Genomic DNA, 17440 nt, shown 5'->3' with positions numbered 1-17440 from the left:
TTTGTTTAGTTATTAGATGTATTACATAAAGGCTGAAGATGGTTAGCCAAGGCCGAAACTAGTCCCTAATTTAATAATGTAATTAAAAATATTGCATATTATAGTATTAAAAAGGTGGACCATTACAACATTAATTTAATAATTATTACTGTGAGTGCGTATTTTCGTTTGATTTAATTTGGTGAAAATGGCCCTCTTGAATTTTTGTTTATTAAGGGATCCTCTGAAGCTGATTGCTGTCTTGGGGTCTAGCGGGAACTGACGCGGCTTTCAGACGTTAAGCCGCATCAGTTACTGCTAGACCCCTCCATGGATACAGTAGATTGACAATACAACAACACTAGAGAAGCTAGTTCATAACGTCAATAAGACAGCAATCAGTTTCAGAGGATACCTTGATAAACAAAAGTTAAAGTTCAAGAGACCCATTTTCACCAAATTAAATCGAACGACAACTCATTTCGGAAAAGAAGAGCAGCTGAAGAGAACAGTTTTCAATTAAGACGTAACATCGACATGAAAAGTCCTTTTTTTTATAAATCAACAACTAAGGAAAACCTACACATAACATATGAGCAAAAGTGCTGTATACTAACTATTCTTAACATCTACTTAAGTGAAAAGGAAATTGTTTTAAATTAGGTTAGAACGTAAGTAGATCCATTCTACCTTCCCAATTCACTGTCCCACTCAACCCTCCCTATCTATTTTAATTATTTTTATCTTTTTAAGTTAGTTTGGTTTTAAGCATAACAAAGGTACTATTTTAAGATGTTTTTTGAGAAGAAGAAGAAAATTCTATATTTCACCTAAGCAATGTTATGTAGCTGAAGATGTCCCTAAGGCATGAAACATTTTCTACAAATAATTAAAAACAAATTTATAGTATGAAATAGGTGGACATTTACTTTTACTGATTTAATGTAAATAAGATTTGATACGGGAAATGAAGCTCATTTCTTGCAATGGAAATATCTCTGTCGATGTCTGTATTATCCTGTACCACTGAAGTACTTTGAAGGTATTTGGTTTTTGCCACCTCCTCATTCTCAATTTTTAAACCATTCTGACCATCAAGATCACTCATAGAGAAATGACAGTGAAGATTAGTGAGCTGCAACAGAGCGAGCTCAACATATCGTACTGCCTCCAGGAATGCACGGAGAAGGTGGATCATGATTATCACGAGAGTTACTGAACGTTTCCGATGAATCACAAAGTAAGGTAGCTAACGAGCGTTCAGGACATAGCAGAGCGCTCATGTCATAGGAGAGCGATTGGTGTTCGTTCAGTGCTCCTTATGTACTAGTACGTAAAGTGTGGCTCTAACCAGTAAGCCTGTAATAATTTTAAGCATCAAGATGAACGTCAATGATGGTACAACACTGTCAACCTCAAGTAAAAGCTTGGACACTGTTTCGGCTGATGCAAAACAAAATGTCAAAATTAGGAGCTGGAAATAAAATTAAATCAGGAGAGTTTATAGTAGTAAGAAATAAACGGAAATCAGATTCAAGCTCTGCTTAGACTAAATTCAGAGAGGTACAGTGCTTCTCATGTAAAATAATTACACTCTTAAGAAGATAACTAGGCCCTCGGTTCCTGCAAGGCACGTGTAAGTTCAATTGTGTTCTAGTACAAATAAAGATTCATGTAACGCCTGCGATGAAAGAAAATTTTTTGAGACGCTTGCGGATGTACGACCATTTAATATGTTCAATAGACCACAGTTTACAAACTTAATTCAGAAAGCCCGGTCAAAGGAAAACTCTGATACGTATAACTGTATTTCTCCAGAAAAATATCAACAGCATATTATTTTTGCATAGTTACTTATACGGGAAAACAGAAAATCACAAACACGGGGAACGTACGCCAACAGATCTAGAATAAGCAATTGGAAGAATTAAACTTTTCAGTCATAAAATAACGCAAGTTATTTTTTTAATAAAAATAAGTATCAGACTACATATTATATAATAGTTTTCCTGTCTATTGGGTTATTTATTGTAAATATTTTAATATTTAAAGTCAATCCTTTTCTTTCTTTCTTTTTTGTTCAGGTCTACTAAAGACCACGGGGCTTGTACCTTCTCGTAACTTGGGCCTTCTGTTTCTCCTCTTTATTTTCTGGTAATGAGCCAGTTTTCTTTCCTCCGTGCACGTAAGCCTGCTGGTCCCTGTATTCTACCTACTAGCAAGTAACGTTGGAAAAATTCCCTGCTAGATGGCTTGCCGAAACTGTGGGCGATCATGTATGGAATCGTGGGATCCCTAGTTGTTCCAGGTCCAACCTGACGGAAGAGATCCACTTGTTCCCGGATGTCTTCCCTCTACCTGCCACAGTGAAGATTCTGTTGGTAAGGTTGCAGGGATTCATGCAGGTCAGGTGCACATAGAAGACCAGGCGCCTTTTTATTACACATGTGACGATGTCTTCCAGATGTTTGTATAGCTCATCGTTATGCTGAATTCTCTAGTATTCTCCTCGGGATCTTCCTAGCCTTGAGTTCTAGTTTCCTAAGAGAGCCTTTCCTGGTCATCACGAGAGGCATAGAGAACAGCTGGTTTTACTACTTTATTATAGTGGCTGAGTTTGAGGTTCTTGGAGAGATACTTTGATGAGTAGATGCTTTTGCAGGAGTAGTAGGCCCTCTCAAATTTAAAGTCACTATTATACACTGTATTTAAATAAATTAAACACTTTTTCCAGGAGTTTTCAATTACCACTGTAGGGGATTTTCCACACAAAAAATACTACTTCCACTCATTCAATTATTTCATAACTAACTCTTAACTAAGGATAAAGAAATTAGCCTTGTTTTCAATTCTGAAACAATAATAGTTGCAAAGAATATTTTCTAGGAAATAGTGTAAAATGACAAATAGGGTTTTTTTATCATGAGTTAAATTCATTTCATGCATTAAATAAATTTTTTGAGGATGTATATTTCCTAAAATTGTATTTACTTTATTGAACGAACTGGCCATGCCGTTGGGGGTGTGCAACTGTGAGCTTGCATTCGGGAGATAGTGGGTTTGAACCCCACTGTCGGCAGCCCTTAAGATGGTTTTCCGTGGTTTCCCATTTTCACACTAGGCAAATGCTGAGGCTACACCTTAATTAAGGCCATGGCCGCTTCTTTCCCACTCCTAGCCCGTTCCTATTTCATCATCTCCATAAAATACATCTGGGTCAGTGCGATGTAAAGCGAATTGTAAATAAATATTTACTTTTTCAACATCATGTTCAAATTGCATTTCCATTTCGGAGTAAATGTATTTCATCAAGATGGATACTACACTGAATAGAACTTTAATACAGTATTTGTACACAAAATTATCTTAATACAGTTTCAGTCCAATCAGAGTATGTAAATAATTTTTCTGATAAAAGTATACTTTCTGCTGTATCCATGAGATGGTATTAATAGAAAATACATGGAAAGCAATAACAATTGAATGAAAGAAAACTGTCAATCATCTGGGTAGTGACAAAACACTTCACAAAAAATAAATATTGGTATTACAACATATATATTGATTGTATCTAATTTTGAAAGATCTCCCTGTTTGCCCAATGTATATGCTGGAGCAGTCGTTACAGTGAAACTTGTAAACGCCTGATTTATCAAAGGGGTTGGACACATTGACTAAGTTAGGGTTATGAAAAATGTCAAGCTTTCTGTTGTTAGTCTTGAAGGAAATTTTGGTATCTCTCTTTTTAAAAATGTTTGTTACTCTGAAAATGTCAGGGTTAAACATAAAGGAAACAATTCATTACCATGAAGAAATTCTTTACGAGGTCAAACCTCAGTCTCCAACTACGAATTCGTATGATCCGCTGCTATATATTTTCTGTTCTCCTATATGGATGTGAAAGCTTGACTCTGAATCCAATCATAGAAAAAGGTATTGATGCCTTCGAAATGTTCCTGTATCGCCGTCTCTTGCGGATATCCTGGGTAATGAAAATCTCAAATGCCGAGGTCCTTCATCGGATGAAAAAGCAAAAAGAACTACTGCTCACCATAAAACAGAGGAAAACACAATACCTACTGGGACATATCATGAGAGGTGAGAGGTATCAGTTATTGCAGCTTATTATCGAAGGAAAGATACAGGGGAAGAGAACTGTTGGGAGAAGAAGAAATTCATGGCTGAAAGATCTTCGAAGATGGCACTGCTGTACTTCAGAAGTGGCACTCCATTCTAGGCTGTCAAGATCAGAGCTAGTTACATGGATCGCCAACCTCAGCTCGGAGATGGCGTCTTAAGAAGAAGAAACATAAAGGTTGCGTAAGTTTGTGGCTTGGTTGTTTCTGTTTGTAACTTAGACGTGGGTCGGTGTTTAAACTTGTATATTATACGTTCTATAAAACTTTGGATATAACCATTATGGAATGCAATACTACGTATAGTGTTGAGTTCTCTATAAAACTCTGATTTAGACGCAGGTACATTGAAGGCACGGTGTATTAAACTATTATAGGTGGCTCGTTTATGGCTAGGAGGGTGTACGGAATCTTGCTTAATTGTCGTAGCTGTGTGTGTTGGTTTCCTATAAATTTTGTATTTAAAAGAAAATGGAAGTCTAGTGATAGTTAAATCTAAAAAATTAAGGGCCTTATTGGTTTCAGATTCTATTGTGAACTTGACATGAAAATGAAAACCTACAACCTGTCAGTGACCGGGTCAGGGATATAATGAATGAATCATATATAGGCTGTTATTACGATGGGGTCGCCACTCCCAAAGTGATATATTAATGAATGATAGATACTACGAAATGAGAATGGAGAGTGTTGCTGGAATGAAAGATGCCAGGGAAAACCGGAGTACCTGGAAAAAAACCTGTCCCGCCTCCGCTTTGTCCAGCACAAATCTCACATGGAATGACCAGGATTTGAACCACAGTATCCAGCGGTGAGAGGCAGACGCGTTGCCGTCTGAGCCACGGAGGCTGAACTTGACATATGTATCAATATTATTGAGGTGTGTTAAGGTAGTAGATGCATCATTAATACGTTGGTCCGTGATAACAAACGTGCCGTCTACAAACCTGGACCATCGGACTATGTTGTTAAATTTCTTGTCTTCGTGTACTCTAAGAAATCTAAGTATATGTTAGCGTAAAATGCCTCATGCCGGTGAACCCATGGGTTCACAACATAGTTCTATGGTCCAGGTTTGTAGACGACACATTATCATGGACCAATGAACTAATGACTCATCTACTACCTTAACACACCTCAATAATATTGATACAGATATCAAGTTCACAATAGAATCTGAAACCAATAAGGCCCTTAATTTTTTAGATTTAATCACTAGACTTCCATTTTCTTTGAAATACAAAATTAATAGGAAACTAACACACACAGCTACGACAATTAAGCAAGATTTCGTACACCCTCCTAGCCATAAAAGAGCCACCTATAATAGTTTAATACACCGTTCCTTCAATGTGCCCATGACTAAATCAGAGTTTAATAGAGAACTCAACACTATATGTAGTATTGCATTCCATAATGGTTGTAACCAAAGTTTTATAGAGTGTATAATATACAAGTTTAAACACTGACCTAGGTCTAAGTTACAAAAAGAAACAACCAAGCCATAAACTTATGCAACCTTTATGTTTAACCGTGACATTTTCCAAGTAGCAAACACTTTTAAAAAGAGAAATACCAAAATTTCCTTCAGGACTAGCAACAGAAATCTTGACATTTTTCACAACTAACTTAGTCAATGTGTTCAACCCCTTTATTAAATCAGGCGTTTACAGGTTTCACTGTAACGACTGCTCCAGCATATATATTGATGTTATAAATTACATATTGATGTTAGAACACATAATAATGGCAATTAAAACTCAAGACAATTAATTGAACAAATAAAGAAATAAATACAATTTTATATTTTATGCTCAGATGCTACTATTAGCTTGTACACCACTGTTTCAGACGAGGCTGTTTTTGTGGTACAGATGTACGTATCAGAGTTTGAAAGGGAGCGTTTCCTTTGGCTGGGGAGCGATCGGCCAGGCGATGCCGAGCGAGCAAATGCCAAATCCGAATGCGAGTGAAAGCCAAATCTGAATGCGAGCGATTACACACAGAGTTTGGGAAAACCAATCTCAAATATCTTTATGCATCGCTTCCTTGCAGCACTCTGGTTGAGATACTCCATTATAGACCTGCTTATCTTGAGCCCATTTCTTTCTAACACATCCTGCCAAGTGTTCAGCCTCTGATGTAGTGTGTCTAAGCTTTCCCCCACAAGCACTACATCATCTGCAAACAGCATGTTCTACGGGGCTACATCCTGAATGTGTTTTGTTAGTTCATCCATGACAATGACGAAGAGGGCTAAGAGCTGACCCCTGATGCAGGTCCACCTTAACTTCATATTCTTCTGCAGTTCCGTGTGAGCTTCTCACAGTTATCTAGCTTCTGAGGTACATATCTTGAATCAATTTGATATACTGATATGGGACCCTTTTCTTTTATAGCACCCACCAGAGGAGATCTTGTGGCACTTGATCATAGGCCTTCTCAAGATCTATGAAGACCATATGGAGATGATCCATCCTATACAATAGGTTTTTCCATCAACATTCTGATGGTGAAGATGGAAACAATTGTGGTTCTAGCAGGCATATATATATATCCAAAACCGATTTTATGTTATTGGGTCTCTTCCCTTAGTCTCTCCTCAGTGACTCTCTCCCAGAGTTTGAAAGCATGGCTCAGAAGCTCGATCCCCGCCCCCCCACTGTAATTTCTACAATCCTGAGCATCCCATTTGTTTTTATATGTTGGTACAATGGTACTCCTCTATTCCTCAGGAATCTTCCCACTATTAAATATATGTTGAAGAGAGTAGTGAACCACTAAATCCCCTCCTCAAGACTTTTCCATCCCTCAACGGGTAAGTCTTCAGGTCCTGAAGTTTTACCAGACTTCATGCTCTTCATAGCCCTTTAAACTTTCACGAAAGTAACAGCATGTATTAGGCCTTGATTATCTGATGATCTTCACAGGGTTCTTTAAGGTTCTCCTCATTAGCACTTCCTGGAAATATGACTTTGAAGTAAGGTCCAAACTGTGATTAAATGGTGTGTGTTTTTTTTTTTCCCTCCAGATACGTTATAGTGTCATAATTTATATACTGATATTGTGTGTTTGGCAGACTCAAAAGAAAAAACTTGTTAATCTATAAAAGTGTCATACCAAACTGATTACACTTTAGGTAGAAAGCTTTTAAGATACATTTTACAGGTTATCAAGTGGTCATCCTTTTTCCAGAAAAAAAATATTCAGCAATGCAAGGTCATATGCTTGGGTTATTTGAAAAAATCTGATCTCCTTCATTTTTTGTGGCATATCCAAACCCTCAACGTACCCTTTCGAACCCATGCCTTTCTTGACCTATGTACCCATTCAGATCTCCAGCTACCAACAGGTCTTCATTTGATGGAATATTCTGGAGGGCACCATCAAACATTGTCCAGAACTCCCCTTTGGTTTCCAGATCACAACCAGCTTGTGGAGCATACACAGTAATGATGCTCAAAACTTCATTACTGATGAGTTTGATGACTAAGATTCTGTCACTCACTCTCTTCATTTCTACAAGTTGTCCTTTTCAATTTTGATCTAGCAAAGTCCCAATACCATTCCTCCTATTAGTGTTTCCCATATATGCAAGCTTAAACCCATTCCCTATGTCCTTTGATCTTGAACCTGCCTACTTGAACTCCAGAATGCATGCAATGTTTATTTACCTTTTTGCTAGGGTCACAGAGAGCCCATAGCTCTTTCCTGTTAGGGTTCCAATATTCCAAGTGGCAATTCTGATATTTTGAACTTGCTTCTTTATCCCTATGAGTTGAGAATTGTGTGGTAGCGCTTGTCCATTTCTCATAGCCTTCAGGTGACAAGGCTGCATGTCGCTTCTAGGGTACGCCCTAGCCTTTTCTAATAAAACCTTTGAAGTAAGCTCCAAGCTGTGATTAAATATTTATGAACAACAGTCAAACAAGAAAGAACAAGTTGCAGGATGAAGAGGTAAGACAACAGGCCCATGTTAAACAGTCACACAATGTTGAAGGCCAGGTTAAGGTGGTTTAAGAACGTCAAACAGCTGGAACCACATAGAAGAGCAAGAAAATGATTGGAAACTATGATTAAAAGTAAGAGACCCAGGAGTAGGCCAAATGAAGTTGGACAAAACATGAGAGAACTAGGACTGAAGCAAGAAGAGACCTTCCTCAACAGGCACAAGAGGGGGGCAGTTTTACACTGCACTAGAGAAAATGGAGACTGTTGATGGTGACAATTATGATGATGCAGAGGAATAGGATACAAGGAGAGTTGGGAAGTTACTGAGTAGAAATAATGAAGTTACTTGTAATGAATATTTTATTTTTTACTTGTAAACATTACTGTTTACCAAATGTAATTTTTACTCGCAATTCACTTCTTGAAATAAAATAGTAATTATTACATTCTAATAAAACATTGTATATCACACTGATAGTTTGGCAATTTGGAGCCCCAGCACTTACAAGGTGTCATGCCAAGGGTGTAAATAATAAAGTCAACGATACGTAGGAATGTTGTCATACCACATTCGATGCTATCAATACTCAAGTCACAAAAATATCAATACTCCAATAATATCAGACACAAATACTGATGCCAATAGCAACATTTGGTATTGACAATATTGTATAAGTAGTTTCAAATGGAAATAACGGACGTGCAGTAACTATACTGTTCTATGAGGATAAATTATGTAAACTTTATGAATGGTAGAATACCAACACATAATAAATATATAAATAAATTAGCAGAATATACCTGTCATTGACAGGCTGATAGTTTGCAATGTCACAGACTTCTGTTTCTAACCAATGTTAACGTGTAAGCTGTCATTTTTAAGTCATTAGTAACAAAACTAGTTAACCACACTGTGAATTAGTTTGTACACTATATTTGTAGTCAATCTACCAGAGGCAAGAACACAGCCAAACAACACTTGGCCAACAGTTGCTCTGGAATGTGTGCCTGGATAGGAAAAGCTTAATCTTTTGGAGAACAATTACAGTCAGAAATATAAAGCAACTGACCATTTTTGCAAACAACTAATTTTTAAGTCATATGCTGGACTTTATCTTGTGATAGGACAAACTATTTGCCCATTATTTTGTTTTTTGATGGATGAAACAAGATATGTGATGTAATAAAATAAAAATACTGTAATGGGAAAAAATAATCAAAAATTCCAAGCTATCATGCCTTGCCTCATGAGATGATAACCACTTAATGCCTCTATGTTAAGAAAAAATCCCACAAAATTAAATAATGTATTCTTCTTTATGAACACTGATATCATTCTGGGACCATGCAACAAAAATGTCAGTGATTTAACTGAAGATTCACATTCTGTGAAGTTACTGTATTTCAGCTAATTACTTATTTTTGTGTACTTCTCCCATCACAGGATACAAGATACATTACCTCCTTCACAGAACCAGCGATGATAATGTCATTGTAAACATCCATGCCCCGTGGTTGGGATCCTAGTTTCATATCTGATCCAGTATAACTGTTGCTGGCTACATCTACTTGTTTCACACTGTCATCAATACCACATGTATACAAGGAACTATCCACAGCCTTCATACCATTGATTTGGTTCCCATGGCCGACTCCCAGGATTCTGTCATTTTCACCTGAAAAGCAAAAGTTATTTTACAGCTACAAATTCATGTGAATCCTACACATAGTGGTATTACAGAGGAAGAAGTGAAATGGAGTACAAGGGCTGTTACTGTTGCTGATTCAGAATGCATAAAAAGAATCATATGGATGAAAGAAAGAAAGAAAGAAAGAAAGAAAGAAAGAAAGAAAGAAAGAAAGAAAGAAAGAAATGGAGGGAGTTGGATGTGTGGTTAGGGTTGCATAGCTGTGAGATTGCATTCAGGAGACGGTGGGTTTTAATTCCACCATCAGCAGCCCTGAAGATGGTTTTCTGTGGTTTTCCATTTTCACACCAGGCAAATGCTGGAGCAGTACCTTAATTATGGGCACAGGCAGTACCTCCCCGATTTTAGCCCTTTCCCATCCTTGCATCACGGAAAACCTTTCATGAACACACAATAAATTTCATGATTTGGCCCATATTGATGCGTGTGACTTTTTAGAAACTTTGGTTTATTCTCCACCTAATCAATACATAGTTTTACTCATAGGTAATAAATTTCATATTAATCTGTACTGAAGAGCAATATAGTGTAAAACAAAAGCTAAAGGTTTCCACTTATTCAATACTGTTTGTTGTAACCTTAAAAAAGTTACATGTATTTGTTGAAACTAGTTTCAGTCTTACCACAGACCATCATCAGTCAAAATCAAAGTAAAGGCAAGACACGAATAAAAAGATTCTCACAAAGGTTCAAAGGGAAGACAAAACGGCAAGGATCCACAAAGAAAGGGCGACTTCTATTCTAAGTCCACCAAGAAAGGGGAATTAATAACATTAGCATAGCATTAGTAATATAATTCAATTCAATTCTTCTTCTTCTTCTTCTTCTTAGAAAAAGAATGGACTGAAGGTCCTTTTATATTTGAATGCCATTATATGAACCAAACTGAGGGTCTAACTTAAACATTTTTCATGCGTGCAAGAATAATTCTGAGGATGAACCATATGAACACACTTCGTAGAAGAAAGAGCAAAGCTGCAAAAGTTGGCAATTTGAGCCTCAGAATTTGGCAAAAAGATTGAAATGTTTCGGGAAGAGGGACAAACACCGTATCACATACCAGACTCATGACAAAATTGTTGGCACACAGATTTACTATGTCCCTTGCAGCTGTGACATGATGAAATAGTTCGTTGGCTGCAAAGTCATACCAAGAGAACCCCTTGCATCACAGCAGAGGCTTCTTGTTGGTGAGGAAAAACTCAGACATCGTTTATACTTCAAACCTGTGTACAAAAGACCAAATGGTTCAAGCTACAAGAGACTGAAACATCTCAGCCTTTGATTGATGGCATCAAGGCCTACATTACCCAGGATATAGAAGACGGCACCAGTACAGATTGCCAATGGGAAAGATTTCAAAGTTGCTGCACAATAACAGCTAGGCAACATTTGGGAGTTTTAAAAGGGAGACTGCCGGGCTGAGTGGCTCAGACGGTTAAGGCGCTGGCCTTCTAACCCCAACTTGGCAGGTTCGATCCTGGCTCAGTCCGGTGGTATTTGAAGGTGCTCAAATACGACAGCCCCGTGTCGGTAGATTTACTGGCACGTAAAAGAACTCCTGCGGGACTAAATTCCGGCACCTCGGCGTCTCCGAAGACCTTAAAAAGTAGTTAGTGGGATGTAAAACAAATAACATTATTATTATTATTAAAAGGGAGACTGAAAATCAATAAGGAGCTGTGGTGGTGCAGAGTAGTAGTCCAAAAGGCACTAAAGAGAAGAGAGTTGCTTTCAAAGAGTGGTAGAAAGCCAGCCTAGAAGAGTTCTAGCTCAAGTTGAGATAGAAGGCGACTAAGAAAACTGCTAAACTGATTGTGGCCAAAGCTAAAAAAGATTCTGTTCAAGGATTCTATGAAGGCCTAGACATTCCAAAAGGTGTGAGCCAAATCTATAAGATAGCTGCCCAGCGAAAAAAGCATTCCATTTGCCAACTGTTTTTAATCTCTGTTTCTTTTCTAATAAGGTTGCCTGTTTTGTCAGTTTGCTTCTATAAATCTATTCGTCTGCGACTTCAATATATTTATGGATCTTCATATGTTGTTTGATAGTGTTGTGACTTTGTACCTGACAGTGTTTAAAAACTGACCCATTTGACCGTTCTCCACTATTTATAAACATTGTGAGAGTTTACCTATCATTGCATGTGCCGTACTACCATTCATAATATTACGTACTGTTTTCTTTTAAGTGACTCACAATTTCTACCCCCCATCATCAATTTATATTTCATCTTATACCGATCCAGAGTTCACTTAATCTTTTTCTTTTTCGTATGCATTCTTTTTCATGTTTTTTATGTTTTGAACGGCTGACGATGACCTGGACTAGGGTCGAAACCAGTCCCAGTTCTAATTACTATTAAATAAGAATGTAATCACTACATTTCTTTCTCTTATGTATTGAATAGGTTGAACTTCTTTTTCAATTATTCAATTTTTAACATTCAGAAAATCTGTTAGGAATGTACGAGTTTTCCGCGGATTTTTCGATGATACAGACCACTATCTGATCTGTAGTGAACTAAGTATCTCTAGGTCTAGGGTAGAGAAAGTGAAATCTGTCTGCAAACGAATAAGGGTAGAAAATCTCCATCACGAGCAAATTAGACGGAAGTACATGGATATGATTAGTGAGAAGTTTCGAACAGTAGACAGTAAGCAGGTTCAGGATATAGAAAGTGAATGGGTGGCATACAGGGATGCTGTAGTAGAAACAGCAAGGGAATGCCTAGGAACAACTGCGTGTAAAGATGGGAAAAGGAGAACATCTTGGTGGAATGATGAAGTGAGAGCAGCTTGTAAACGTAAAAAGAAGGCTTATCAAAAATGGCTCCAAACAAGGGCTGAGGCAGACAGGGAGTTGTACGCAGATGAAAGAAACAGAGCGAAACAAATAGTTGTTGAATCCAAAAATAAGTCCTGGGAAGATTTTGGTAACAACTTGGAAAGGCTAGGTCAAGCAGCAGGGAAACCTTTCTGGACAGTAATAACGAATCTTAGGAATGGAGGGAAAAAGGAAATGAACAGTGTTTTGAGTAATTCAGGTGAACTCACAATAGATCCCAAGGAATCACTGGAGAGGTGGAGGGAATATTTTGAACATCATCTCAATGTAAAAGGAAATCATCCTGGTGATGTTGCGAACAGCCAAGCAAATGGGGAGGAGGAAAATGATGTTGGTGAAATTATCCTTGAGGAAGTGGAAAGGATGGTAAACAAACTCCAATGTCATAAGCCAGCAGGAATAGATGAAATTAGACCTGAAATGGTGAAGTATAGTGGGAAGGCAGGGATGAAATGGCTTCACTGAGTAGTAAAATTAGCATGGAGTGTTGGTAAGGTACCTTCAGATTGGGCAAAAGCAGTAATTGCACCTATCTATAAGCAAGGGAACAGGAAAGATTGCAACAACTATCAAGGTATCTCATTGATTAGTATACCAGGCAAAGTATTCACTGGCATCTTGGAAGGTAGGGTGCGATCAGTCGTTGAGAGGAAGCTGGATGAAAACCAGTGTGGTTTCAGACCACAGAGAGGCTGTCAGGATCAGATTTTCAGTATGCGCCAGGTAATTGAAACATGCTACAAGAGGAATAGGCAGTTGTGTTTATGTTTTGTACATCTAGAGAAAGCTTATTACAGGGTACCGAGGGAAAAGATGTTCGCCATAATGGGGGACGATGGAATTAAAGGTAGATTATTAAAAGCAATCGAAGGCATTTATGTTGACAATTGGGCTTCGGTGAGAATTGATGGTAGAATGAGTTCTTGATTCAGGGTACTTACAGGGGTTAGACAAGGCTGTAATCGTTCACCTTTGCTGTTCGTAGTTTACATGGATCATCTGGTGAAAGGTATAAAATGGCACGGACGGATTCAATTAGGTGGAAATGTAGTAAGCAGTCTGGCCTATGCTGACGATTGGTCCTAATGGCAGATTGTGCCGAAAGCCTACAGTCTAATATCTGGGAACTAGAAAATAGGTGCAATGAGTATGGTATGAAAATTAGCCTCTCGAAGACTAAATTGATGTCAGTAGATAAGAAATTCAACAGAATTGAATGTCAGATGGGTGATACAAAGCTAGAACAGGTCAATAATTTCAAGTATTTAGGTTGTGTGTTCTCCCAGGATGGTAATATAGTAAGTGAGATTTAATCAAGTTGTCGTAAAGCTAATGCAGTGAGCTCGCAGTTGCGATCAACGGTATTCTGTAAGAAGGAAGTCAGCTCCCAGACGAAACTATCTTTACATCGGTCTGTTTTCAGACCAACTTTGCTTTACGGGAGCGAAAGCTGGGTGGACTCAGGATATCTTATTCATAAGTTAGATGTAACAGACATGAAAGTAGCAAGAATGATTGCTGGTACAAACAGGTGGGAACAATGGCAGGAGGATACTAGGAATGAGGAGATAAAGGCTAATTTAGGAATGAACTCGATGGATGAAGCTGTGCGCATAAACCGGCTTCGGTGGTGGGGTCATGTGAGGCGAATGGAGAAGGATAGGTTACCTAGGAGAATAATGGAATGGAGGGTAAGAGAAGTAGAGGTAGACCAAGACGACGATGGTTAGACTCGGTTTCTAACGATTTGAAGATAAGAGGTATAGAACTAAATGAGGCCACAGCACTAGTTGCAAATCGAGGATTGTGGTGACGTTTAGTAAATTCACAGAGGCTTGCAGACTGAACGCTGAAAGGCATAACAGTCTATAATGATAATGTATGTAATGTATGTAATGTTATCTGGGTATTAGTTATAGCAGACTGTTTGAATCCACCCTATCTATATTATTCATGTTCATTAAGCTTACAAGGTAGGTAATGAGAATATCCTTTGGAATACCTCACTACAGAATAAAAAGCCTCCCAGGGGAATTAAAATTCATTTTAAGGGATTACTATTCCAATAGTCCGCCTCTGTGGTGTAGTGGTCAGTGTTATTAGCTGCCACCCCAAGAGACCAGGGTTCGATTCCCGGCTCTGCCACGAAATTTGAAAAGTGGTACGAGGGCTGGAACGTGGTCCACTCAGCCTCGGGAGGTCAACTGAGTAGAGGGGGGTTTGATTCCCTCCTCAGTCATCCTGGAAGTGTTTTTCCGTGGTTTCCCACTTCTCCTCCAGACAAATGCCGGGATGGTACCTAACTTAAGGCCACGGCCGCTTCCTTCCCTCTTACTTGTCTATCCCTTCCAACCTTCCCATCCCCCCACAAGGCCCAGTTCAACATAGCAGGTGAGGCCGCCTGGGCGAAGTACTGGTCATCACCCCCAGTTGTATCCCCAGACTCAGAGTCCGAAGCTCCAGGACACTGCCCTTGAGGCGGTAGAGGTGGGATCCCTCGCTGAGTCCGAGGGAAAAACCGACCATGGAGGGAAAACAGATTACGAATGAACGAACGAACGAACTATTCCAATAAATAGGAGTACCTTAACACAAAATAACAGCAAATTTTGCTGATATTGTTTCTTCCATAAATTGTTTCACTTTGATGATCCAAGGTGAAATTTATATCACTATGCTTCTGTCATGCATAAGGACTTAATCTGGTGTATAGCAGTGAGATAAAAACTACTGCTGCTGCTCAAGCTCGAAAGCATTAGAAATTCAAGTCTCATTTTGATTAATCCATAATGTGAAAATTTAGTTTTATTTTGACATACAAACAAAAATTACTTTTTCTTCAGCCACACACAACGAATTTAGGTTTTACTGTATTCTTAACCTGATTAGTGCTACGCCCGCCTATTAGACAGGCTGACGCAGAAGGCCCAGCACTGCTACGCCCGCCTATAAGACAGGCTGACGCCGACGGCCCAGCACTGCTACGCCCGCCTATAGACGGTGCACGAGAATTTGAATTTTTTTTAGTTTCCAGTTTCACTTTTGAGTGCCAATTTGATCCCTGACATGTTCTGCCATCTTTTGGGCATTATGTAGAACTAATTGATCAGAGATTATAGCTTCGGGAAGTAACTTACAGTGCTTTTTGTAGACGTCTGTGGAGTTCATCTGTGTTGTAAACAAACATGACGGAGCAACAATCTACTTGCTCTTGTAGCGATGTTATTTTTGATCACAGAATCTTTCAGTTATTAACCACAGTGGAAAGTTATGATGGAGATGATGATTTTAATGAATTGTTAAGCGATTTTGAAAGTGAGTGTGATAGAGAGAGTACCGAAAATATTGTATGTGAGAGAGAAACAGAGCCTCCTTCTAAACAAAAGAAGAAAAACACGGTGAGTACAAAAGCTATTTTATCACTATTTTCATGGCGGACGGATTACTTTTCTTCAATAGACTTTCAAGTAACTGTGACAGGCTCTGAGGGCCTAGTAGCGTTTGATGACAACCCGAAAATCATGGATCTTCTAAAAGCTTTTGTGTCAGTGGAGTTGGTGCAGATAGTTGAACAAATCGGCATCACAAACAACCAGCAGAAAACATTTAACTATCACCACATTCCAGGTTTAGAAAGCATTTTGAAATCTCAACTTATATACTGCTAAGAAGTTACATGTATTAGTGTGCCTACAGATTTTACGAAATAATATTATTTTTGGCTCTTTACTTTGTATAAAGATAATACACACATGGGCACATAAGTGTAATTTTGTTTTCTCTCAAAATAATATTGAACATAAGTGTAGGATTTTCCATTTGCATTTAGATTTATAAAGAACCAACATTTATAAATATTTTAAGCTAATTACCCCACTGATAAGTTAAAAATTGAGGCTTCTACAATTTTTTTTACATACAAATGAAAAAAACTTAGCATTGAGGTACCAAACCGTCAACTGATAACTCAGCACTTAAAAGGTTAACAATATAGTGGAGTATAATGATTTACCTGTTTTTGCATCCCAACTTGTGATGAAGCCATCATGGGAACCTGTGTATATTTTACTTCTGTCAGGACTCAGGGCAAGAACAGTGATAGATTTGTTATGCCCCTAGAAACAATCAAAACAAGATTATCACACAAACCTTAGTGATCTTGAATATTTAAAATACTTCCTTAAAGAGTATACAAGTTTTTTAAATATTATCAAACAGATATACAAAGTGAAATGGTCAGGATTTTGATTGGTCAAAAGTCTTCTAGACTGTAAGTACCATCTATGGAAGTTAATTTAGATGAGGAGGAGTTAATTTTAATAGTTGAATTTTTCTATGTAGTTTGTATTATTTTAAAGCCTTATTTATTAAAGCACAATGCTCTTTTTTAGTTATGGAGGAATCATATTCACCATTTTATTTATTTATTTATTTATTTATTTATTTATTTATTTATTTATTTAAAAGTACACAAATTTTACACCCTATTAAGTACCTTCTTAACATTCATAATCGATCTGTATCTATGAAGTTAAAATTTAACAAAGACTAACTTAAAAATCAAGAAGAACTAAATAAAACAAAATTAATATTGACATTATATATGATACCACTTACAACTTAAAGGAAATGAAAAATGCACTATGAAATCACATGGTAATACAAAGCAAAAAACAAAACAAATACCTTAAAACACAAATGAGTACAGTGGAAAATATGACGAATGCCAGAAAGAAAGAATTATTAAAAAATTACTAGTTGTAAAGGCAGGCTTTTAATTTCTTATTGAATTCATTATACGATTCGGTGAATATATCA

General features: G+C 37.7%; 1 protein-coding gene across 1 annotated transcript in view; it reads right to left on the bottom strand.

Annotated features, from left to right (window-relative positions):
• Positions 1-17440, bottom strand: part of flr (actin-interacting protein 1 flr) — a 306602-nt gene that overhangs the window by 134018 nt on the left and 155144 nt on the right. Inside the window, exons 9-10 of the mRNA XM_067147455.2 lie at positions 16635-16737; positions 9528-9742 (exon numbers count right to left, since the gene is read on the bottom strand). Of these exons, the coding sequence (XP_067003556.1) occupies positions 9528-9742; positions 16635-16737 (318 nt within the window). The remainder of the gene's footprint in view (positions 1-9527; positions 9743-16634; positions 16738-17440) is intronic.

The sequence above is a fragment of the Anabrus simplex genome, chromosome 5 (genome assembly GCF_040414725.1).
Source record: "Anabrus simplex isolate iqAnaSimp1 chromosome 5, ASM4041472v1, whole genome shotgun sequence".
Classification (NCBI taxonomy): domain Eukaryota; kingdom Metazoa; phylum Arthropoda; class Insecta; order Orthoptera; family Tettigoniidae; genus Anabrus; species Anabrus simplex.
This window is presented reverse-complemented; position numbering and strand designations above follow the sequence as displayed.